The sequence below is a fragment of the Grammomys surdaster genome, unplaced genomic scaffold (genome assembly GCF_004785775.1).
Source record: "Grammomys surdaster isolate TR1022 unplaced genomic scaffold, NIH_TR_1.0 223, whole genome shotgun sequence".
Lineage (NCBI taxonomy): Eukaryota > Metazoa > Chordata > Mammalia > Rodentia > Muridae > Grammomys > Grammomys surdaster.
Genome location: NW_021604668.1, coordinates 1557907 through 1585260, shown reverse-complemented (window position 1 = coordinate 1585260; position 27354 = coordinate 1557907). Strand labels below are relative to the sequence as shown.

Below are 27354 nucleotides of genomic sequence, written 5' to 3'. Positions count from 1 at the left end.
AAATGAGGGGCAGGTACCTATACCTAAACAATCTTAAGAAGGTAACTCTGTACATTTCCAACATGCCTGCCTGCATACATTCTACTTGACCCACTGTAACATCAGGTGTGGAATTTCTCACTTAAGAAGTCAAGTCAACACTCAAAAAGTTTATTATTTGGATTCAATCCCTAGTGCCACCCCTAACACCTGTTTTAAAAAAAGAAGCCTATTTTGGAACTCTTGGAGCTCGTATTAAAGATACTTCTTAACCTGTACTATAAATTCAGAAAATGTACATTTTAATGCTTTTAATGTATATTTAGTTTTATTTAAGAGAACCACATAATTCTCAAAAGAACTACAAATGTGTACTATTTTTTAAGTGTGTTCAAATTTTAGCCATAAGAGAAATACAGATTAAAACTACTATCAGGTCCCATATCATCCCAGCTGAATGGTTATCATCTAGGGGACAAGTGACAACAAATGCTGGTGAGGATAGTGGCAGACTAGATTTTATAACCATTATGAAAATCAGTATGAAGACTTCTCCAAAAACCAAAAATAGATTTACCACACAACTCAGATATACTACTACTCTGTATCTAGCCAAAAAACACCTCTATGTCATACTACAGAGATACTTATACATACATGCTTATTGCAGCTCACTTTACCAAAAAATAAATGGGCAATAAAAATGTGGCACATACACACACTGGAATTTTATTCAGACATAAAGAAAACAGAAACCATTATTTATAGGGAAATAACTGGAACTGGAAAATGATCATTAAGTGAGGTATCTCAGTCTCAGATAGACACTGCATGTTCTCTTCATGTGGATCCTAGTTTCTAACGGGGACACACACACAGACACACACACACACACAGACACACACACACACACTCTTAAGTGGGATTAAGTATGGGGAGAAGCCAGAAAAACTACAAAGAGGACCATGACTAAGGAGGGAAGAGAGCAACAACACATGATATGAAAGGAGAAGTAAGAAGAGGGGAAAACGGGGAGGGAAGCCCAGAAGAATAGGAATGAGGAAGTGGGGATTACATCTGTACTAAATGTATACATTATTTCTTATTATTTCATCAGTACTGTATTGAATGTTACATGTATCTAAAACAAAAGAGACACAGAAATCTGAAGTCATTAAGTTCTTTCAGAGGAGGTTATCAGATTGATGTTATATACAAATTTTATAGTTTTAATTATAATGGACTTTAAAACCATCTTGTATGGCAGTCCATGTAAATATATACTGTTTCAGTATGCAAAAATGCACAAGAAAAATGTAATTATGCAATGTAACTTTTATTAGAAGTTACAAAACCCATATTCAGAATAAAAGCAGATATGCATATATTATTAATGAAAGATTTTTTTATTGTTGTGTATCTGTGTGCATGTTCATTTGTGTGCATGTGCAGGCCAGATGCCAACCTCAGGTATTCATCTTCAGGAGCCCTCCACCTTGTTTCTGAAGTCCAGTTCTTTTATGTGGCTGAGTCTAACCAGGAAACTAGGCTGGCTGGCCATCAACCTACAGGGACCCTTCCCTTCTGCCTTGCCATGCTGGGCTCATGACTGGATGCCATCACTTCTGGCTTTAACATAGGTTCTGGGATGGCACTCAGATCTTCCTGCAGATGTAAGCACTTTACCCATTCAACTATAGCCTCAGTAAAAGTGTCTCTCACATTATAGATATGTGAGGTAGGAGATTCAAACAATAAGCCACTGAGTTTCCCCCTAACATACTCAGACTATTATTTTATGATTCAAGGTTGTACTAGTAAAATGATAACAACAACAACAACAAAAACCCTTGCTATGCAATTTATTCAATACAATTAAAGAAAAAGGAAATCAATGAGGTCAAAGCAGTCTAGCTTCAGCTATAGATTTCCCAGGTCATCAGACCAATGCTAAATGTACAAATTTTCCTAGATTGTTTACTTAATGTTTTGTTAAAACCACTCTAATTCAAAGAGAAAGGAAGAAAGGAAGGAAGAAAGGGAAGGGAGACAGGGAAGAAGGGAGGGAAGGAAGAAGGAAGGGAAAAGAACTCTTCTCATTAAGGAAACATACCAAGATATGGTATAAGCAAGATTTTCACTGGAAAAGATTTAATGCCCTTTCTCACTAAGTTAAAACCTATTTAAGCATCAAATAAAGAACACATCAGTTTAACCTAATCTTACCTTTCAACATAATTACAAATTTTCAGCTATTCAAGGATGTGAGCAATCTTAAGTGTACATGGAAACCATTTCTTAGGCCTCATTATCTTCATTTATTCCTTTAAATGTAGAAAGCCAACCATAAATCCCTGTTTACATAAAGATCCAGCAATATAGAATCTGTAAAGCCCTTCCTCCCCCCTGCTCTTGCATATATTTATCTTTTAATATTCTGGGTGCCCCAACCAGAAAAAGCAAAGAACAAAACAATTATACAGCATACGCTACTCTCTAATCATTTTGGGGTGTGTATTAAATGTGTGTGCATGCCTGAGTGTGTTGTGCACATGTGCATGCATACAAAGATCCCTGGCCGGTTTCTTTTTCAACCACCATGAAATAAAATTTAAATAAGCATATTAAAATGAAGGTTAGTTTTTTTCTAGAAATTATTCTACATATTAGACCAATTCCTTGACAACCAAATCACTACCACCAGACACGGGAACAGACATAATTAATTTTAAGACCTTATTTACTTGAGGAGAAAAGCCAGCAACACTTGCCTATCATTATTTTTCTTCCTAACAAAAAGCTTCTAATATCTGAGTATATCTTTAACCATGAAGGACTTAAAGCTGCATTATCTTGATTCTACCAGTTGATTTGGGTAAAACATATCCAATATGGGCTTTAGTTTTTGTTGCTATTTTTAAAATAAACAAAAATAGTTGAAACGAAGTAACATGTTAGACTGAATGTGAAATGTCCTCTACAAGCTCATTTACTTAACACGTATTCCCCAGTTGGTGGCACTGTTCTGAGTTCTGGAAAGTCTCGGGAGGTGTGAACACAGTGGAGGCAATACTGGTTCCCAGTTCTCATTCTCTGTGCTTCTCTGCCATGAGGTTAAAGACCTTCTCCTCCATACACTTCTGCAACCATGATGTTCAGTCTCTGGTTAGTTGACCTCATGTAACCAACTTTGGCAAAACATCATGGCTGTATGTAAATATTCACCTACATACATGGACGGATGGATAATCATACTTCAGCACCAATCTGACTAAGTTCTGATGTCTAAAAAGAAAAAAAAAAAACCTTAATTCTCCTTAAATCTATTTCTTAGCAGTAAAATGTTTTGGCTAAGGATAGCTTTAAAATAATAATATAAGTAATATTCCTATGATTCAAAATAATGTTTTGGTAGAAAATACCCACTGAAGTGCGTTACTTACAATTTACAAAAGGAAGAGCCAAACTGTGCCATAGGTTTAGGAGGAGACACATGTGGAAGCAATGAGTGATTATCAGAAAGTAGAAGGGAAGGAACTGAGAGAAAGTGCCCTTAGTGTGGTGTCTGCAGGAAGGAGTATGTAGGACACAGTAAGCAAGATTAGAGCAGGCTAATTCACAGGGCTATAGGACTTGGCTAGCCATCAGGTTTAGTGTATTTGGCCTGAATGACAAGAACATCATAAAAAGAAACTACTCAGCTGGTAAAGTGTTTGCTGCCCAGCATGAGAACTCGAGTTCCATCCCTGGCACCCATGCACATAAAATGCTAGGCATAGTGGCATCTGCTTGCAATACAGCACTGGAGAGACAGAGAAAAGAAATTCTAGGGTGCACTGGCTGGCCAGCCTACCTGAATCAGTGAGCCCCAAGTGCCTGGCTAGTTGTTGCAAGGGGCAGCCCTGCCAGAACCAGTAAGGTTTCAGAAAGCAAAGCATTATTTTGAGACCTTCTCTCAATAAATAAAGTGAAGGGGGCTGCAGATAGCTTAGGAAGAAAACATGCTTGCTATGTAAGTACAAGAATGTGAGAAAGAAGCCGGGCAGTGGTGGCACATGCCTTTAATCCCAGCACTTGGGAGGCAGAGGGAGGTGGATTTCTGAGTTCGAGGCCAGTCTGAGTTCCAGGACAGCCAAGCCAGAGAAACCCTATCTCAAAAAATCAAAAAAGAAAAAAAAAACAAAACGTGAGATAGGATTCTAGCACCCATGTAAAAAGCAAGGTGTGGCCAGGAGTGTCTGTAACCCCAGTAGTGTGTGTATATGGTAGGGAGGGTATAGGAACACTTTGGTTTATTCAATACCAGCATAGGCCCAGCTTTAGTGAGGTACTGTGTTTTGGTAAACGTTTAGCCCCAATAAGCCCACGTAAAAACATACAACTCAGTTACAATATTTATAAGCTGTACGGCTAGATTGGGCAGATTTACCACTACACTACTCCATTTCGCTGCTATGAGATCTCTTGTTACTTGTGGCTTCTCTGGGCCATGTGGTTCTGTTCTATCCTCTTTCCACCTCCTCTTTCTCAGTACTCTCCGCCCCCGACCCGCATTTCCCTACTATTTCCCCACACACCATACATACACATGCACAAAGCAAAACACTCATATATATAAAATAAAGATAGATGAACCTTTAAACAGGTAGGAGGCTCATGAGAATTAACTGGTTGAAGCTCAAGCCTCCACATACCCACACAAGCATTTATTCACAAGGAAAGATGAGAAAAAGATGGATCAAGGTCATTTGTACTGGAAATTTCACTGGCAGGATAACTATCATCACTTCAAACTGGTTAACTATAGAAGAGGCAGTAAGGCCTTTGACAGCAAAGCATCAGCAAACATAAAAGACATGCTTAAAACACTGTTATGGGCAAGTAAAAATATATTCCTAATGCTACTATATATTTTCATTGCAGATATAGATGTAAGTTGCTACATAACAAGGAATAAGAGGGAAAATACTAAATATATATACTTTAATTCAGAAGACGAAAGGCAAAACATAGTGACAAGACAACTATTCATTGCTCTGGGACTTACAGAACATTTTCACATATACTATTTATTGACTCCTCAGAAAAACTGTCTGCTATGTAGATGTAACCTTCATTTTACAGTTGTTTATAAGGGGATTCAAGGTACGAAGTAGAAACCTCCACATGTCAGACTATCACTAGCAAAACGGGACAGTTTAGGTGTACAATGCTATTTTCATTAACACTACAACATCCCTTCAGTTGAACTTAGTCTACAGAGTACATAGAAGTAAGATTACTACTCACTCCTCAACACCAAAGACCACTCAATGATCTTAGGGCAACAAGTATGAATAACCTAATGAAACAGCACGAGATGCTTGATAACTCATTAAACACAAATCTTTACTAGGCGTGGGATACTAAGAGACTTTTTTCCTTAAGTTTCAATAACACTAGTGTCCTCACATAACATTTGATACATGTAGAAATTTATTTCTCAGTAATCATTGTTAATTACATCGTTTTAAAATATGTTCCCATAAATTTGGATTAATCTACAAAATTAGACCCAAGCAAATATAATTATTTAAAACAATTGTTCAGAGTGGGTGTTAAGCATCCTTGTCACAAAAATAATTGAGGTAATAATGTATTTTCAAACTAGCTATAATACATTTAACCATACCACAATATACAAATACTTCAAAACTTCATGTTGTACATGACTAATAGAAGCTATTTTATCTTCCAATTAGGAATAAGCAAAAAACACAATTTAAAAGTTTTAAGCTAAAAATCTCTGTATTTTATCACTATTTTATTTTAGAAGAGTAATCTCAGAGAGCCATTCTATTCAAGCACCTACTGGCTTTAATGTAATGCATTTCAAGATGTGTTTTCTTGCCAAGGTACATACAGAATCCAGTATTAATACACTGTGTGAGCAGTTGTAAAGCCACAATAACTCTCCTTGCTTTACCTAGCTCTAACAGAAAATTACGAAGTTCTAGCAAATGAAGACAGCACCCTGCTCTTATGAGAATATCTGACTATATAAATTTGACTATAAATCAGTCACAACAGTCTTCACCTGCTAGAACAGGAAGTAAAAAGCTTTCTTCTTTTAAAGTAAGAACCAATATCCACCTAAGACTTGTGTTTCTAAATTACTATATTTTACAACAACCATGTGGTACATTCTTTAGTAAACTTAGTCATGAGCCAAGGAAATAAAGCAGAGAAGACAAGACAGCTACTGAAAACAGAGGCATCAAGAACTACCTTAAACTCCTTGAAGCCTGGAACTGGCTTCTGTAAAGGTTACAGAACAAGTTGGATAAATGACCTCTCTGCAAGGTTACTGTGGCAGTAGTTACTGTCACAGGGATTTGCTGCTTGTAAACTGGAGAGCTCAGATTTAAGCAAGCATAGTCCCTGGTTTGAACGATAGTGCTTGTCGAGGTCATGCACACCTGTTAGCACTACAGAGGCTATGGTAGGAGATTACAAGTTCAAGGCTATCCTGAACTTATAGTAAGTTCAAAGATACATAATGAGACCCTATCCAAAACTAGGGAAATCAAAATAGAAAGGTCAGCTGTCATTGAACAGGAATCTTTGATGTATATGATGCCAAAAGCACTGGAGGTTGTAAGATGAGAGCCAGATGACAATCTAAGTGCCCAGGGTTTAGGGTCCACACACAAATGTGCTGTTCCTTTGGCTGGGTTTGTGTGTATTTACAAGGATGCTAGCAAAGAAATCATTTCCTAAAACATTCTGGTAATAGTAATGACTCAAACCTAGATACGTTCTCTTTAGAGGAGAACATTAGACTTGGGAGATTTGCCAAAAGGAAAAAAAATGCAATCTCTTGAAATACTGATAGGCCTTATTCACAGTTTAAGTTCAGAAAGTAATCAATTTTAAAACCAGCAGTATTAGTGAATGAACATTTGAACCCTGAGTTTTCCTCTTGACCTCCTAAAATTAAGTTCAACCTGGTATACATTTATACTTTACAATATTTCAACAATAAGTGAAATATCATCACTATTAAAATTTACAAATCACATATAGTATTAACTTAAATGAAAGAATCTCTTCCCAAAACCAAGCAATTGCATAAGTCGTGGCATACACCTGCGCCTCCATCCCTGCTTTGAGAAGTGGAAAGAGGAAGGTCAGGAATTTGGGGCCAGAATAAACAGAGGGGTGGGGGAGGGGAGGAAGAGCAGAGAAAAACAGAAGGAACAGGAGGGGCAGTGGCTGCTGCTGGTATCAAGATCCCATTCCCATAGGCACACAGTTTAAAGGCAGAGACAACCTACTACTAGTACTTGTCTTCTTTACCCTTGATATTCTCATCTAGTAAAAACACTGGATGCTCAGTATTATTAGCTCAGTGGCAGAGAATATGGCAGGTAAGGCCCGAGTCAATCTCCATCAACACATACATGCACATATACATACACATGCACAAGCACTCAACAAAACCTGGCCCTGGAATAGATGTCAGTAGTAGCATGCTTGTCTACTAAGTTTGAGATTTTGGGTTTGATGCTCAACACTGCAAAGCAGAGCGAAAAAAAAAAAACTTCCTACAGATAACCTAAGAGTGAGATAAAGCAAAGCTTACGGAGAACAGAACATAGCCCCGAGGAGCACAGAGCAGTTCCTCCTGCACCCGCTATGGTATCTCATATGTAGTGGCAGACACGAAACACATCTTGTTTATTGTAAGAAGTAAGAACATCATCCCCGTTGCTGAGCTCTCCCAAAAGAGGACATATGGGATTACCTAAAGAATATAAATTCTTTTTTTTTTTTTTTTTTTTTTTGGTTTTTCGAGACAGGGTTTCTCTGTGGAGCCCTGGCTGTCCTGGAACTCACTGTGTAGACCAGGCTGGCCTCGAACTCAGAAATCCACCTGCCTCTGCCTCCCAAGTGCTGGGATTCAAGGTGTGCGCCACCACCACCTGGCAAGAATATAAATTCTATGCATATAATTCTTAAAGTCACTGGGTTTTCTTAAAATTCATTTTTTTAAATGTTATTTTCTTCAGAAAATAAACATTTTCATCTTTTAAAAACATGATATGATATTTTAATAAAGAGTGTTATGAAATGTAAAACATTCTTTGGAGTGTTATATAACTATTAATGAAAATGAAATATAAAACTAATTTCATTTATATTCTTGTAATGTTTTTAGAATGCTTCTTAAAATTTACTTTTGTGTATGCTTGCAAGTGTGTGTAGCCAAGAATGTTATTTTTACTAGCCTTTAAATTTCCAATCAAAACAGGGCTTCAAAGTCATGACATGTATTTTGTATTCTAAATCCCTGTTTAGTATATGCACTTGACCATACTGAGGGCAAAAAGAACAATCTGCTAAAAACCCAGGGATCCATAACTCACTAATAGACTACAGTATCTCAATTACAGTAGCATATGTGAAATGCTGCTGCTTAGCTGTAGGACGTACGGGGTGAGCTTGTTTACCTAGCAGTCTTGTAAGGGCTTTTCCCCTGCTTGCTAACTTTTTATCTGTATAGTCTCAGGCATGAGGACTAATCTCTGAGAGCTTTGCTTTCTTGGAAGTTCTAGAAAGTGAAGGCCCTATCATCACCTTCTCTACAGGACTGTGAGATGGGTAAACATGAGTCCTTAAACATATGAGAGACAATGAGTTACAAATAACCACAGGAATCAAACACTGTAATATACAGCCAACACATAGAAAAACAGTCAGTGGTAAGAAAACAAGATTTCTAGAGCCACAGAGCTGAGATTCTGGGTTAGTCATTTACTGTGTGGCCTTGAGCAAGTTATCCCACTCTAGACTTTAGCTTTTACACCTGAAAGGAGGAATGGCAGCAATATTTACTTTCCACTGTGCTCTAAAGATTAAATGAGTTACTGTGTCAGGCGCTGCACTATAAACACGCAGTAAATGTCAGACAAAATATAAACCAGCTAAAGAGTACCCTTTTAATACTTTTATTCCTGAAAGAAATTGGAGATTTCTTTCCCCATTAGGGATATTCATAATAGGGAGTTCATAAGGAAAACATCAAGCTGCATAGCACTGATGTATCTATCTGGTATCTGTTATAGTCTACCAGTGAGAAGTACACAAAATGACTAAGCTTACTAAAGGCTTACTAAAACCGTTTATCTGATCTATTATTAAAATCAAGACATGCAGTAACATTCTAATAAAGACAAATGAGATAGTTTATAGAAATACAGAATGCTTTAACTTTGTAAAAATAAAATCACAAACATACTGTCATTATTTATAGAATGCCAACTGTTTAAATCTTAAATCAGTTTACATACAGACTAAGATAGCTGGAAAAGCCCATCAGACTTATAAATCACTTGATGTAGGACTCCTAAATCAATCCAGTTAGTACTTAAGAATCATACTCATCTAAATCTTCCCTCTTTTCTCTTCTTCAGTTCCCTGGAGTAGACCTCCTTATCCAAACCTGAACAGAGGTCACCCCTCCAGCCCAACTCCAGGTACAGGCAGTCACCACAGCACAGATCACTATCTGTCTCCTATACACCTGCGCATAAGCAGCTCTGCTGTAAACAAAAAGCTATGGTGACTGGACTCAGTATTTATAAAACCATACTGGACTCATTTGACTGGCTCCATTACAAGGAATCTATAATTTCAGATGGACAGAACATGTTTTCCCTTTCTCCTAAAACTCTCATCATCTAGAAATTACCAAACTAGATAAATCATATGTGTGTGTGTGTGTGTGTATGTGTGTGTGTGTATTCCCTTTATTAAGTACTATGCTCTTTTATGATCTTGTATTCTCATTCCTTCTGTTCTAAGGACCCCATTCTCCTATAAAATCAAAGTTCTCTCCATCTATGCACTTTCTCTTAGTTCAGTATCAAGATAACAGACAACTAAAAATAATGCTTACTGGAGGTCGAAGGTATATTACATACATGTATGTATGTATATATAAGACAGAACTACAACCTACATGAAATTCATAATTCTATCCTAAAAGTATTATAATTCCTTGATTTATGCATAAATTTTATACATAAAAATTACTCCTTGAAGCCAGATGTGATGGTACATGCCTTTAATGCCAGAAATTCAAGAGGCAGAGGCAGAGACAGAAGGATCCCTGATTTCACGCCAGCCTATTAATCCACATAAGTTCTAGGGTTATATATACATAGTGAGACCCAGTCTCGAAAACCAACACACACACACACACACACACACACACACAATCTTAATTGAAATCCCAAACTACATGTGGATATACAACTAGAAATGTTCTTCTTCCTCCTCCTGACCTGGAAGCTTACCTTTTAGTTGTATCCCTCTTCATTCTTACCCAAAATAATGTAAGTGGAATTGATTCTTCTTTCTTATGAGTTTCTAGAGCCTTCATTCATTGCTTTTAAAAGTAAGTACTACATGGTATTATAATTACACATATGTATGTATATAAAATCATATATAATATAGTTGCAATCTAAATGTTAAAAATAAAAAATATATTTCAATTGGTCTAAGATGCAAGTGAGCATAAGAAAATATTCTGCTAACTAAAGTATCAAATGCCTTTGATTATTAAAGTATTTTAATTTGAAAAGATTTTAAATATGAAAACCTAATTCTTACAAGGTTTCCTGCAATACAGTACATATCCTGTGGGGGGGGGGGCGCTGGGGAGGGGAGCAGTCCCCTCAGCTTCAGGTTCTCAGTGCCCATTACAATGCAGACACACAAAAGCAGAAAGAACACCTTAGGTCTTGATCTAATAATTCTGCCATTTCTTTCATATCAATAATATTTTTCATAATAACCATTTACTTCATCGTCGTAGCCATTGTCACTACATGACTTAGTTACTCTGACAGCATCCTTTTAACTGGGCTCCTGACTTCTCTGCTATACTTTCTTGTTTGTGACGACTTAGTACTGGTACTTGTTATCCTAGCTCAGCCTCCTACCTAAACTCTGGGATTATAGGAATGTGCTACCCTACCAGCTACAGGATTTCTACTGTACTAAATATATACTCCAATAAATATAATTTGAAACATTAAAATCTTTTAACAACTTCTGAAGTGAGGTGGGGGCAGGCGGCTGAGTGCACCCTCAAACTATGCTACAGCAGGCCTATTCTTCTATAGAGATCACCATACTTGTGTGTTAGCCATAAACCTCCCTGTGAGGGTTTTATGCCTTTCCAATTTTCTTTTTATTTTATTTATTTATTTATTTATTTATTTATTTATTTATTTATTTATTTTTGGTTTTTCGAGACAGGGTTTCTCTGTGTAGCCCTGGCTGTCCTGGAACTCACTCGGTAGACCAGGCTAGCCTCAAACTCTCGAACTCAGAAATCCGCCTGCCTCTGCCTCCCAAGTGCTGGGATTAAAGGCGTGCGCCACCACCGCCCGGCACCTTTCCAATTTTCTGTCCCAGTCCCAGTAAGCTTTCCCAAGTTCAGTGGCTTGACTCTAGATAACCTCTTCACCTCTCCATTCCTATAGGCTCAAAGTCCACTTTGCAGTCCAATCATTGAGGCTTGTTTAAAATCCTATCTCTAGAAGAGCGCTTTACCTGCATGCATCACTTCCCAAACTCACCAGTCTCTGAACTCTCATGCTATTTTTTACACTTTGAAACCCAGTACTTAAAAGTGTACTTAAACTTTTTCAGGCAGTTGCAGATCCATACAAGTGTATCATGTATTTAACCTGTATGTCCCTAACACCAGCATCCTTTGAAGAAAGGCATGCAGGGCAAAGCTAAGAAAAGGGTAGACATTTACTTCTTACTACAAGAAAGTACATGGCTTCAGGTATGCTTGTACATACTTATCCCAGAATCCTTGGTTGTACTTTACCAAAGATTTCTGATCTCTGTTTTACAAATTTCACTCAAGATATATAACTCATAAAAATAAAATATTGACAACTAAAGTAGTGTTTCCCTACTTGACTATTTTACAGTCTTCTAGTGAATGGTACTCCACAGAGATGTAACCATGTTACTTCCGTACACAAATAATTTTAACTGTAATATAAAAGCCCTGCCTAAACATTTTATCTGGTCTCATCTGTAAGTAAAGAAGGGACATGTTTGCCCAGTAACAGCTAATGGAACCATTAATGGAGGTTAGCATCTGAGCAAAATCTAAGTTTTAATTCCTAGTCTTGTTATCTGTGTCTGCAGTAACCAAAAATAAACACTACTGGAGCCCATGTCTCTCTAACCGAACTTATTACCATCCCTGAGGGAAAAGAACCTTCATATACTTGAATTACCATTCTTGTTTCTTACTCAAAATGCCCTTTGGTCTGAGTATTTAAAGATACTTCCCTAGTCACTATTTTGAGCCCATAAAACAACAAACAAAACAAAGAAAAACAAAAACCCCACATATTCTGGATCTGTACACTCCACGGGTCAAACAAACAAACGTAAAGCTGGGAGTGCTTGAAGAAGTTAGGGCTCAATTAGTATCCTGCATTTCCACCTGTTCTTCTAATTCACTTATGAAAGCACAATCACACTATTCATCCTGAAATGGTAACATCAAACAGCTATAGTTAAAGACTTAAAAGAATCTCAACTACAAGCCGGGCAGTGGTGGCACACACCTTTAATCCCAGCACTTGGGAGGCAGAGGCAGGCAGATTTCTGAGTTCGAGGCCAGCCTGGTCTACACAGTGAGTTCCAGGACAGCCAGGGGTATAAGGAGAAACCCTGTCTCGAAAAAAAAAAAAAAAACAAAAATAAAAAAAAAGTATCTCAACTACAAATTCGGTATTGGACACTAAAAATGCATATAAAGATATTAATACTTTCCCATTCATCAAATTAAAGAGCAAGTAACAGGAAACTAATACTAAAAATTCTAAATGTAACAGAGAGCAGAAACATACTTGTGAACTAAACTAATACACTCATTGAATAATAGAGTTGACCTTATATCACTTCTATAATAATAAAATGTAATGTCACCCTAACCATCCTCCATTACTGGTTCTATGACTATGTAAGTTTAAGAGTTTTATATGCTCGGACCATAGGCTAAACAGACTTACCCAATACAGGACCAGAAATTCACAAATCCATGCTCTTAGGTTTTAGAATTAGATCCAATCAAACTTTCTACATGGCATGAGCAGTTCTTCCATATTCTACAATCTCTAACAGATGGGTTATCCAGCCTTTAGTGATAAAAGATAACTACCTAAGAAACAAATCATCCCATTAGTGTACAGCTCTCTCTCTCACTCCTGCCCCTCCTCTCCTCTGTAAATATGTAACACAAACATACTCTGTTTCCCAGGGTCAAAAACAGAACAGAACTATTTCTATTTTAAAGACTGAAGACACTATTACATCTCCTCTTGTTTCTATTTAACAGTAAAAACCCTCACTCTGATTATTGCTAGCATTAAGTATTTTCTACTCTTCACCCCAGAAATCCTTGCCATAATAGCCAGCTTATTATTAACCCAATGAAAATGTGCCACCCAGGACTACACACAGCAGTGCAGCAGCGGTCAGACAAACACAAGGAATACAAACAAAGCTTCAATCTCAACCCACATTAAGCCAGTAAGTTCCATTTGCACTAGTCCTGCTGCCAAAGTCAGGCTTTCCGTCCTGTAGGTACATAATTCCCCCTACTTTAAGTGGAGTATTTTATCTGCTTTACCCATCTCCCCAGTCATGATTCCAGCCTATTAAAACCACTCTGAATCTTAGTTCTATCTCCTATCATACTGGCACCATCTCTCAGCCTTTTCTCATTTGTGAATACAGTAAATAAGGCCATTCCTTCAGCTCAGTACTTAAAGGGAAATGGGGGGAAGAGTTACACTGTATCAAGGATAGAATCTCATACCAAAGCATTAGACACTGCTATTAAATAATTTTTTCATATAATTGTGTACCCAGCTGTGAGTCTTTGAAAAATTATGACCAGAATCAAGATACACTTTAATTCTTGGTATGACAGTACATATCTGTATTCCCAGCACTTAGAGGTGGGATGCAGGAGGATCAAGAATTTAAGGTCAGGGCTGGCAATGTCTAAGAAGGTAAAAGTGCTTGCCACCAAGTCTAATGTCATGAGTTCTATTTCTATGACCCATATCTGAAGAGAGAACTGTTCCCAAACTGCCCTCTGGTCTCTGCATGTGCTATAATACTCCCTCATCATAAAAAAAAGAACTTTTAAATGTAATTTTTAAAAAGTTTAACAACACCTTCTACTCCACAACCAATTGCAGCACAGCAACTGAGTTGCATGACCCTATCTCCAAACACATAAAATAAAGCAAAGGAACATCACTGACTTAACTCCACGTGGCTAAATGACACCTCTAAAATAAGCTCAAATTGTAAACTTAAGATGGCCACTTGAGACCTCTGTGAGAGGATTAAGAATGAAAACAAAGCAGCATGACACTTTAAGAATAATGTTGAGTTGGGGGCTGTGATTGGGAGGTGATGTGAATAAAAATAAATAAAGAATGCTGGCAAAGCAGAAACACATACTAATATCAGGTTTTAAAAATACCTTTTATAATTGGTAAGGCTCAGGAAAACTGTGTAATATAAAGAGAGGACAGAGACAAGACACCCCCCCCCCTTTTCAGTGGCCTTATCCTTGTAGACTTTTGTCTGTTGTGTAGTCTTTTGTCTGTTGTGTAGTAGTCCTAGAATCAAACATGACACTAAATCATCACTCTCCCGTTGACTGGCAGAACATATTCGTTCCTAAAGAATTTAAAGCTCAGTGAGACAGTTGGTAAGATGGATACAACACCCACCCATAAAACTGTACTGTCTGGCTAATATTATGAACACAAACTCAGCACCTAACACATGAGGTACAGTAAATGCTTGCTTTCCTCCTCCACAGGCAACACTTTTTAAAAATGTTCACATACGATGTACACAACCATGGCATCCCAATCCAGGGAGGTTTGGTAAAAGGATGATGTCAGCCTAGACATTCTAGTGAGTTTAAGGCTAGCCAGGGCTACATAGCAAAATCCTTTTGCCTTTTTTTTTTTAATTCATTTCTAGCTATTGTTTCAAAAAAAAATGTCGTTGGCCCAAGGATCATACACAGAACTTACTAATATCGTTAGATACAAACTTTTTTATTTTTTATTTTTTTAAGATAGAGACTGTGTAGTCCAAGCCATGGTGAAATTAATTATGTAGGCCATGCTGGCATCGAATTCATGGCAACTCTCCTGCCCAAGCCTCTCTTGAATGCTAAGATTATTGGCCTGAGACACCCTATCCACTTAAATTTAGTCTTTCAAGATTAGAAAAATAATACCACCTATGTCCTACCATAAAGCTCAGTAACAACAGACCTAGAGAGCTGTATTTTTCAACAATATTATATTTAATATGCTAGCACTGGATATCCAGGTGAGACAGGGACAGTCTATCCATGAGAAGACAAACATGATAATTCTGATTCTCTAAGTCTTAAGTTCAGTTTTATTTTCTCACATACTAATAAAAGATTTGGATAAGCTAAAAATAAGGTGGAAAAACAGCCCTAACCTGAGTAGAAGTCAAGATGATGGGCTCTGCCCAAGATACATGCCATTCAACCCTTCTGAGCTTGTTTGTTCATTTCTAAATTGGGCTAAAGAATGAGGAGGAGAGAGAAAGAGGTTTCTGTATATATGCATACATATACATTCTTATATTTGGTTTTTCGAGACAAGGTTTCACGGTGTAACAGAGTCTTAGCTGCCCTGGAACTTGCTTTGTAGATGAGGATGGTTTCAAACTCACAGGGATCCATCCACCTGCCTCTGCCTCCTGAGTGCTGGGATCAAAGTGTGTGCACCACCATGCCAAGCTTCAAGTATATCTTAACTTGCCTTAGTAATTCCAGTTTCATTAAGCTTTCATCTCACCATGCACACGTTCCTGACAATGTTTGCTCATTCCCTCAGCAGCACACATTATGTGCCTCCCCAGAAAGGCACACATGTCTATGTCAGTGCTTTATGAGTCATCCTCAGGTACTCACTGCTGCACTGGAGAGCCTGACCCATATCTCTGTCTTCACTCAGAACAGTAAAATAAACTTTCATAGCAATATGAAAAGGTCACAACTGTAAGCTATTATCTCCAAGGTCTTCTCCAACTAAAAAGGTATCCGTTGGTAAATCTGCTCTTTCTGCAAGATCTACCCATGGTGGCCTCCCTAGCTTTCTTTCCAATCATGCTTCCTTCTCTATTTTCTTTTCACTCTGTCTTAATGCGTATCCCAATATTATTCCTTAAGTATTATTCCTTAAGTATTACTTACATACTCTACAAAATTAGAAACTGATTACCAGTCAGAACACTTGAACCTTAGCACTCCTGAACATTGGATCACAAGTGCAAGACCAGTGAATATGAAGCCAGCCTCATACATAGCCAGAGAGACCCTGTCATTTAAAAAGACAAAACAAACAAACAAACAATTTGAAAAGGAGGTAAATGTTCTTCCTTTGCCCTTCAATCCCACCAAAAAGATGTTGTCTTAGTTAGGGTTAGTATTGCTGTGATGAAATACCAGACCAAAAACAACTTGGGGAGGCAAGAGTTTATTTGGCTTATATTTTGAGTCACAACCCACTGAGGAAAGCCAAGGCAGGAACTCACACTTGAAGGTAGGAACTGATGCAGAGACCACAGAGGAATGCAGCTTACTGTTTTGCTCCCCAAGGCTTGCTCAGCCTGCTTTCTTATGGAACCAGGACCACCAAACCAGGGATGGCCCCACCTACAATGAGCTGAGCTCTCCTACATCAATCACCAAGAAAATGCCCTACAGGCCTGAGTACAGCCCAATCTTATGGAGGCATTCTTCTCAATTGAGGTTCCCTCCTCTCAGATGACTAGCCTATGTCAGGTGAACATAAAGCAAGCCAGCATAGATGTCCTTTAAAACTTAATGTGGCTTTATATGGTACTTTTTACCTTCTATGAAAAAAATAAGTTTCTGAAGGCTAAAGTCAAACTGATAGTTAAGAAACTAAACTTAAGTCCCTTATAATGAAGTCCAATCTACTGACCCACTATTAGAAGATTTTATTGAAAAGGTAACAGAAATAACTGACTCATCTGAAAAGGAAATAACCAAGCACACATGTGAGGATTGTATATACAAGTATGGTTTTCAGGTGCCTAAAAAGGGAAATCCAAGCCAATACAACATATATAGCAAAGAAAAGCTCTATATGAGTTAAATGTCAAGCCAATTTTCTACTTTGAGAAATTCAGAAGAAAGGGCAGATGTTAAAAAGTTGATTTGGACTTTTAAATTAAATGTAAGTAAGCTTTATGTTCTCTGGTTCCCATTTTTAAAGTCATTAAGAACTGGCACTTCCATTCCTGGCTTCAAACTATATCCCCGAGTTTTAGACTTTAATTCCCTATAAAAAGTAAAGGAATTATATAAGAGACAAGTTCTTGAATAGCCAGCAACATCTTATCAGGTGTCAACCTCCCCTTTATGGGAAAATTAGCATAAAAATTTAATTTTGACTGAAACTGACAGCCACTTAATCAAGCAGAAGGACTATGTCATGACAGTGTGGACCACTCTGGGTTAATAATTGAGATAGAAACCAAGAGTCCCTACTAACTCTCATTTATAGAGATGTAACTCCTGGAGACCAGAGGGAACTGAAGGATACTGGCAGAACTTCTATTCTTACTTAGTTAAATCAAGAGTCCCACCTACCTCTGCCACCCCCACTTGAGATTAAAGGTATGGACCACCACATCTGGCTGAAATAAAGGTCAATAAACACTGTTGTTATCCATCAAATTCTTCTTCCCAACAAGAAAATTAAGTACGCAGAGCGTACAAGTATCTAATTATGACTACACTCCTAACTAATCAGATGATAGATGCTGAGCCTAGAAATCAGGAATTTGAGATGAGATCAGAGCAAAAAAGATACTTTACTGAATATATTACCAAGAGGGGAAAAAAAGGATGTCATTTCATAAAAGTATGAAGCCCCCAGCTTCAAAATCTGAGTTCATCTGACTGCCTTGTATGATTCTTCCTCTGCTGTCTGTATCATGCAGACCTCCTCCACTTCCTGAAAAGGTAAAATGAGCCTGGACCATAAAAAAATTTTAAGCCTTGTTCATGAACTAGACATTATTCTGTCAAAGGTAATTAACAATTTTTCCAAGTTCTGATATTTTTCATGAGCATATTGTCACTAATATGTAGAAGCTAAAACATTGTTTAAAAAAAATAAGAAAACAAAAAAGAGGGGCCCAGGCATGCAGTTCAGCATATATGAAACCCTGAGTATGATCCCCAGTACCCTATAAATCAGGAAGGGTGGTGCAACACTGGGGAGGTACAATTAGGATTAGGAAAGAGTTCAAGCCCTACCTCAGCTACCTAGTGAATGTGAAGGCCAACCTGGACTGAGTGAAACCCTGTCTGAAAAGGAAAAATGAAAGTAGGGACTGGTTACCAGAATGAGGGAACAGTTGGGAAGGAGAGTGAGTATGGTTACTTAACCAGGAGTAATGTCTAATACTCAACTACAACAGAGTAGGTTAGCTGTGGTTGACAGTAATTGAGTAGCAAACAGAATTTTGAATGTTCCCCAAACAAACAAATGACAAATGTATAAGGTGATGACATAGGCAATTTGATTTTATCATTACAAACTGTGTAGTGTACTGAAATATTACATTGTATCTCACAATTATGTACATGAATTATGTATCAATTAAAAGTAAAATAACATTCTTAAAACCTGTGAATAGTAACAGTGAATATTTTCCCATAACTTTGACACCACCATGCTGGAAGGAAAATATGAGCTAGCAGAAATTGGGGACCCAAAGTATTAACTCTAAACTAGGGCTCATTTATAAAGGGAATGTAGGCATAGTATCTCCCTCATTTTAAGAAAGTGCTTAGAGTTCCACTTTTGGTGTATTTTAAATGTAAAAACAAAAAAAGTTAATGAAAACAAGGCAATTTCACTAGACTCACTATAATCACTATAGGGCATTGCTCCCATGTTATAAATCTTCAAAGAATACTGGCAAGTACCTATTTGTTAGATAATGGTATAAAACTGCTAATAGCTAAACTTAAATTTGCTGAACTTAAATCAGGGTCTATTTCTGCTCTTTACATTACAGTCATCTCTTTTAAGTATCAACACAATTTTAAATGGTTGGATTTCAGTGGGGAGGAAACTCTTGATATGTAAAATTTTCCTTATACATTTAAGCAGATCTCTGTGAGCGCTTAAGTAAAAAATGTGCCCATGAAAATAGAAGAATAACATATCTAGTGGGAGTATCTGGACTAGAGGGGACTAAAACGGCATATGTGCCAGTAAAACATGTTCTGGGGCACATATGTATTGGCTTAGCACCCACTGGCTTCCACATTCTGCCTTCTGATTCACTGTTGATTAGACCCTTGATTCCCAAACTTCATGGAGTTTAAGAATCATCTGGAAAATCTAAAAGGCAAATTATTTTACTATTCTACCTTTGCCCCCAAATTTTACTCCTAGAACCTGCATCTTACATTATTTATAAGCCAACATTCCAGGATTTTGGGGTGGGGGGGAGAAGGGGTCAGAAAATTGAATTATCTTCAGTTAGTAAGAGGAAACCTCTGGATTGCAAGATATTAATTAGAGAGCAGAAAAACTGACCATTTCTAACCTAGATTATAAATTACTCTATGCTATGAAGCACAATTCAGTAACGTTTAGAAGCAAGATGAAATGGAAATAATTTCTGCTTTGACAATGCAAACTATTATTCAAGCCACCAAAACCAGACACTGTTCGGAAATCTTCACGTAGCATTAATGTTTAGTATGAGCAGGAACTACGCAGAGTAAGGACTGGAAACAGAGCCATCACTTACATACTTGGATACTAAAAGTGTTAGTGGAAGAATCACATCCAGTATACTGGTGACATACGCTGTCAACGTAAGAGCCACCAGCTAAATGTGTCTCCTTAAATAAAACTTAAAATTCAATTCCTCAGGCCATTCTCACCGTGCGTGATGTGCTTGACCATTCCATAACTAGTAGATAACACCAGATGGGACAGAGATACCATATCTCAAACATCACACAACGTTCTATTGGGTGGTGCTTATCTAGAAGTATTTGGGTTCTTCTGAATGGATGGGCTCTCTACGGATAACGTAATTCTACAAGCACACATCGGCTTGAATTATTAAATGTGAAGAACCTTATCTTAATTTTTCTGCATCTTATTTCAAGATAGGATTTCACTCAAAAAGGACAAGCATAGTCATCTTAAATTACCAAAATAGAAATTTTTAGTTAATAAAACTTGAAAAGATCAAAGGTTATAAAAATCACAGCCAGTTTTCACTAAGTCAGAATCAATGAAGTCTAAGTATTGGTAAAATAAGACTGCTCCCCAAAAATATTATACTATTTAATGGAACTAGGTTTTTTTTTAAGTACTTTAGAAGTTATCTAATTATATTGATAAGAAATAGCAACTGCTTTTATAGCTGGTTTAAAACAACATGGCCACAATTAGTTCAAGTTAATGACATTTTACTACCTACATTTTTAATTGCTTTTCATCAACTTCACACTAGACGCGTTCAGATAATACAAGGACAATAAGACTTTTCCTTAAATTTTATATACCAAAAGACCATTAAAGTCACAATCCTGAATGTAGCAAAAAACAGACATAAAAACTTAATGAAACAATTTGCAACTTAAATTTGTATCTTAACTACAACAGTATCTAGTTTAAAGCTACTATACATTAAAGCAAAATTATCTTAAAGACAAAATGTTGAAATGTAAGAAGGCCCAATTAAAAAGCCTTATTACACAGGATTAACATACTACAAACTCACAACCATATACCAATGCAAGTTAAATCAACTTTCCATCAAGAAGAGATGAGCTCATCTTCCCAAAGAGTTCAAGTGTACTCAAATATGATTTCTATAATTATGGCTCTAATCAGAAAATGATGCTTTATTAAATAATTTAATTATTTACCAAACACAACGCACAAAACTGAGTGTTAAAAGCTACAAAAGAGGTCACAGTGATAACTACATATGGTTGCTGGTGTAATAGTGCAGTTTTCTATCCCTCTCCAGTTTATGTACATCAGAAGTGTGTCAAACCTAAAAGATAGCCCGGAGCAATAACTCTGTTACTGATCCCTTTTAATAATGGGTTAAAAAGATGTAGCTTACCTGCAACACTCGTGATTGTTACTGGAACTCCCTGAACTTGAACACCCGCAGCACCCAGGTTGGCAACGCTCACTGTCTGAAGGTTAGGCACTGATGCAAGCTGGGCAGTATTCAAAGTTATTGGGGCGCCAGCAACAGCCACAGGAGCAATCTGAGCAAGAGTTGTGCCACCGCTTGAAGACACTGGGGTGATGGTTAACTGCTGGGATAACCCAGCGTTCTGAACTTGCAAATTTGAAAGACTTTGAATATTTTGGACCTGGACAGTTTGCCAGCTGATTTGCCCTGAAGGTGTTAAAGTTGGAGCCCTGATAAGCACCTGAGTCGGGTTTACTGCTTGAAGTTGAACATTCTGCAAAGGCTGCTGCTGGATGGTCTGAATCGTCTGCCCTGACTGGAGCTGAAATGACTGTGGCGGTATAGCTTGAATAATCTGCTGCTGAGGCTGCTGGATCTGGATTTGCTGCAGGATAGGCTGGCCTACAATCTGTACTTGCTGAAGAGAATTTGACTGATCCTGTGCACTCTGTATCCCATTGGACTGAAGTTGACTGGAGCTCTGGGCTTCAGGCTCAGTAGCAGCAGGTGTCTGTGGTTCTTCAATGGTGCGTTCAGAACTACTGGCTGATGTGCTTGCATACTGGCCTGTGTCTGCTGAGCTCACTAATGTGTCACTGCTTGTCAGAGATGTTGATGCAGTGGTTGTGCAGGTAGTAGAGGAAGAGGGAGATTCAGGCATAGTACTGGCGGTAGCAGTGCTGGTGGTGGGCGTAGAAACTAACTGATTCCCATTGGAAGTCCCACTATCAGTAGTAGTAGTAGGCTGGCCGACTTGTCCAGTCCCTCCTCCAGCAGTCACGTTATTTATTACTGGCAAAGCTAAAGTCACTCCTCCAATGTTAATTGGTAGGGTTGTTACAACTTGAGCCTGAGTACCAGGAAGGGTCTGCAATTGCAATGGTATTGAAACACCAGGTCTAATTTGTACTGGAACTGTCTGATTTGCCAGGTTTTGAGCAAGAATATTCCCAGAAGCTGTCCTGTTAGCAGCTGTGAGGATAGCTTGATTATTACCTGCAGAAATGAGCTGAATTTGACCCTGCAAATCCTGTAGAGATGAACTACTAGTTGGATTGATTTGAATTTGCTGACCTTCCACCGTCTGAAGTTGGGGGATCACTTGGTACTGTACACTACCACTTGGATTCTGTACTTGTATGACTTGAAACTGATTAGGGGTGGAAGGATTACCTGATTTAGTTTTTGTGGGAGAGGAACTCCCGTTATTACTGCTGGAAGAACTAGATGAACTAGAAGCTGGCTGAGAAACGGTATTTTCTTTTGAAGCAGGAGGAGTGGAGGCAACAAGTTGCCAAGCGTTTCCAGCAAGCTGCGTTGTCACCAGTTCTAGCTGCTGTGGTTGATTCTGAAGTTGCACCAATCCTTGGCTTGGATCTATAATAATCTGCTGTTGTCCAGTTGCTTGATTTTCACCAGGAGTCCCTATTTTGCTGCAAGTAGCTGCCAGTAAAGCCAGAGGAGAGGGCTGAGAGTCCTACCCAAAATGGGAGGGGAAAGGAGAGGGAGGGGAAAAAAGTGGGCGGATTTAGTGGAAGACAGCAGTCGGGAGGGGGTTATTTATTTTGAGAGCTCTAAGTATCAGAACACACTCAATAGACAGCAGAATTAAAAAGGAAATATGAACAAAAGCAGGTGGTAGAAGCTAATGAATAAAAAGGCAAGTCCTGTTATGTAAAGTTTAAATAAAAAGGAATTTTCTGGTAAACTTTCTTAAAGTGTTATTCTTCTAAACTCCAAATGCCCTTGGGAAAATAGACACCGTTTTCTAACAGTCTGAATTCCTGATGTAATAGAAACACTGTTGTAGCCTCAACTATGAGAAATCTTCATGAATTTACGATTTAAGTTCCTCACTCTGAAAGATGCTTTGAATGGATAAACATTTTTATTCTGTTCTTTACTTCTGGGTATTTAAAGGGCATGACTCCCTCTCTTCCCTAAAGCTTTGTGTTGAATTTTCTTTTAATGTTTGCTTTTACCTGGGAGCCTGAGGTTTTGGGTTTTTTATTGTTATTCTCTGGCTCAGAGGTTTTCCCTCCTTCTGTAGCCATCGCCGCTGCCGCCTCCTCCTCCTCCTCCTTCTTCTGATCTGCAACAACCCCACCACCACCACCAACACACACGACAACAGGTTATTAGGATTATTATTATTCGTTCTCCTCCCTTCATCCCCCTCCCTCCTCCTGAACATTAATCTCCGTAAACCCGCGATCCGTGCACACCGGCAGGGGGTGGGGGAGAAGGAGGGAAGGGAGGAGGGGGCTCTCACGAAACGTGGTTTGAAACCCGACCCATAGGCTCCAGAGCAACACCCAGAAGGAGGTTGTTCTAGCTCAGACATTAAGACAAAACACAGCCCTCCTTCCCTCCCCCTGGTTCCCTCCCGCCCTCTCCTCCTCCCCTTCCAGCATCTCCGCGGCCCCGGGGGAGGGGGAAGCGAGCAGGGTCTGGGGAGGGAGGGACGAAGGGAGGCGGTGAAGGAGACCGAGGGGGGTGGAGAATACGTACCGCTCATCCCGCATTAACAGGACAAACCCTCTCAGAGACACTGGGATAGAGGTGGGTGGGGGTGGGGGCGAGGCGGGAGGAGAGGCCGGTCCCGCCCGCCCGCGGTGGCTCGGAGGAGGCTGTAGCTGGCACAGGCTCTGCCTCTTTTTCCGCGAATGGCCGCCGCTGGGCTGTGGCGTAGCAGCTCCTCTCTCCGCCCGAGCCCGGCTGACTCGCCCTTGATTGACAGCGGCGGCGCGCGGCGAGGGCGGCGGCGCGGGCCCGGGGGCGGAGCCAGGGCGGTGCGAGCGCCGCGACTCCCCACCCCCCTCGGCCTGCCTCCGCTGGCGCCGCCGACTCTCCACCCCTTCCCCCAGCGGATTGGCCGCCGACCTGCCGGGCCGGGGCGCTGGGGCCGCCCTTTCTCCTCCCCTTTGCCCGGCTGGTGCTCGCTGCTGTTCGGCTTCTGCCTTCTCGGCCCGCGGCGCGTGCCCTCTCGGTGAGCTAGCTGCGGTTTGCTGCCAGCAGGCCCTCCATACAGCCAAACTTGTTGTCTCAGGATATCCCGCCCCCTACTCAGTTCCCGGCGCCCTCCACTCAAAAACGCGCCGCAGCATCTTGCGAGGGGCCGCGGAAGAAAGACATGGAACTAGGCTTAAGGGAGAGGAGCGGGGCGAGCGCAGAGAAGCGTGAGCTCCCTGCGATCCCGATCGCTGAGTGGACTGCCAGCTGCCCCCTCGGCGTGAGCATGGCTTTCCTAAGGCGCATCCGGACCCGGGCGCCCTTTTTCCCTAGCTAGGCTCTCATTGGATGAGGCCGCTGACGCGCAGTGAGTCGTGGGAGGAGGCGGGCGGGCCTCTGCCGCAAAGGTTTTCGGGACTTGTAGTTTCTGACGACTATCCGATTGAGGCACCGCCTTCCTCCCGCCCCCGAGCGGGGCCTGGCTGCGGAGCCTAGAGCTGCCCGAGGGGGCGGTGGCAGCAGGGCGTGGCCGGGGCCGAGTGGGAGTTGAACCCAGCGGGGGAGGGAGAAATGGGTGTTGTTTGCCTGGGCCTATCGGCCCGAGCAGGGCTGCCCGAACCGCCTCTGCCACCGCCCCCTCAGCTGAAAGCCGCTCCCCGCGGGGCGAGCTCACACCCGGAGCGCGCGGCGATTGAGCGGGCGGAGGTGTTGGGAGGCGGGGTCTGCTGTCCTCGGGGTTTGAATGAAGCTGACTTAGGGAACATCCCCTTTGCCCTGCTCTCTTTGCTCACCTAGCTCCCCCGGGCCTCTGGTCCGAGCTCGAGGCCTGTGTTCCCACCGAGCAGGAGCTTCCATTTTATTTCTTGTATCTCTGGCTGCCTGCTGGTACAGAACAGTGACTGTCATCTAGGGTAGCCACGATTGCGCCCTTAGAGTCTGCGTTCTTGGCGCGCTTCTCGCTCCTAGAGGTCTCACAAGGTTATCTGGGCAAGGGAAAGCCTGACTGCATGTGGGTCAGCTCTGGTCATGGTCTTATCGTAAGCTTCTAGGCAAGTGGAATTCACAGCTAGCTGCGCAAAGCATTTTGTCAAATGCTCCTGAACTGGCCTCTAGCTTCTCTCCAAAGACATGAAGTCAAGATACCAGCGACTGATGAAGTGTACCAAAGCTGGAAATAAGTCCCTAATATGAACCTTGAGACGGGACACCATTACACACTAGGCTTAAAGCATTCCACATTTATTGACGTGGACCCCACACTCAGCTTTGGGTATTTTTGCCTGGTGCCTGAGGTCTGACATATTGTAAGGGTGAGTAAGGAGTCTGGTGCTGTACTTGACTAGTGTTTCCTTGCTCAAGTATTTGGGGTGATGACAAAGCTGTAGCAGTAAAACAGCAACTGGAGTAAAGAATTACAATGTTGCCTACTCCATTTTATGAGTTGAAGATGGTATAGTAATCTCCTTCCTTACACATCCCAATTCACTAGATCTTAGAAAGCTCAGAAGTGCTTGTTATATTTATAGATACACAGTCTCTCTTAAAGCACCGCCCCCATCCAGTTCGCCATAGTGAATGTAGACCAGGCGTGAATTGGAGCGGTCCTTGTGGTTCTCTTTAGACAACTTGCCTCAGAGAAGTAATAGCATAGTATAGATTTACAAAATGTCCAAAAGTCCTGCTCCCTGTTGATAACTAGATATACCGGTATCCAGGAAACAGTGACAACCCTAACTTTTCTGAGAACCAAGAGCTGCAAGTTCCTAGCTGAATGTTTGTGTCCACCACACTTAAACTCAAATACTGGGATATCCTTGGTATGATGGTGTTTGGAGTCAGAATTCTTTGGGGCATTATGGTTAGGTGAGGTCATGAGTGTGTCACTCTCATGAGTAAAACGTCATGATCTTAGAAGTTCTGTGCTTTATTCTGCCGTCCCCCATGTGAACTATAGTGGCCACAAGACCCTCACCAAAACCTGACTATCCATACCTTTATATCAGGCTCCTTCTAAAACGGTTAAAATAAGCTGTTGTTGATAAGCTATGGGTCGTGTTATAGCAGCCTGAGCTGATTAAAACACTGGCTGTGTCTTAAGGCCTGGTGACAAATGAACTGCTTCTTAGGAACTCTTATCATATTGTTATCCATGTAACAGGAGGCTTAGCTAGATGAGATAGAGCCAAGAGGACAGCCACTCCCATAGTACCATCCTAATTTAAGCTATGTACTATTATACTGTGGCTTACTTAATATTTCTTAATACTTAATAATTCTTTAAACCATTTTGCTTGGTTTTATAACAGTTATTTTAAGAATTTTATGTTAGCTGAGCATGGTGGCTCATTCCTTCAATTCCAGCACTTGGGAGGCAGAAGCAAGTGAATCTTGTGAGTTCGAGAATAGCCTAGTCTATATAATGAGTTCCAGGCCAGTCAACCAATATAGTAGGGTGTTTTCCTTAAAAACTGATGAAAGCCAGTTCTGCTATAGAAATAATAATCCCTAACAAAGACTTTCCTTTGACCCAACTTGAGCCATTCTCTGAATCTTGTTTCTAACTTAGCCTTGTAGCTTTGCTTGCTTAGTCCAGTTTTAGCAAGAAACCTGATGGATCAGTTTAGTGACAGCCTCCCACCCTTGGTATCTAACCAAATTCCCTATCACCTGTCCTTGATATCACCCCTCAGTGGTAGTCTTGTCAGTAATTTTCTATCCACTGACCTACCTGTTCTTGACTACATATCTCTACTTGCTCCTGCTCTAGGCACAGTGGAGCTGGAATTGCAGGCATGCAGCACCATACGTAATTTATGTGATACTGACAATCAAACCCAGGACTTCATGCATGCTAGGGAAGCAGTCTGTCACTGAGTGACCTCCCCAACTTGAATGCTATGTATAGCTCCTGAAACACCAGCCTCCACTCTTGGAGGCCAAAGGCCAGGACTTTGAATCCGAGCAATGCTGAGGATACTCAGACAATGAGATTGAAGCAACTCCCCAGGTGGCTTGGTTGAATAATATAGGATGAGGAACTTGGGTCCA

At 40.1% G+C, this 27354-nt stretch overlaps 1 protein-coding gene across 2 annotated transcripts in view; it reads right to left on the bottom strand.

Annotated features, from left to right (window-relative positions):
* Positions 1-24079, bottom strand: part of Sp4 (Sp4 transcription factor) — a 60425-nt gene extending 36346 nt beyond the window's left edge. The window contains exons 1-3 of one of the 2 annotated variants that reach the window (XM_028773193.1): positions 23866-24079; positions 23337-23446; positions 21277-22831 (exon numbers count right to left, since the gene is read on the bottom strand). In XM_028773193.1, coding sequence (XP_028629026.1) covers positions 21277-22831; positions 23337-23446; positions 23866-23872 — 1672 coding nt within the window. In that variant the 5' untranslated portion in view covers positions 23873-24079. The remainder of the gene's footprint in view (positions 1-21276; positions 22832-23336; positions 23447-23865) is intronic. The other variant, XM_028773194.1, reaches the window with a different exon arrangement.
* Between the last annotated feature and the right edge of the window lie 3275 nt (positions 24080-27354).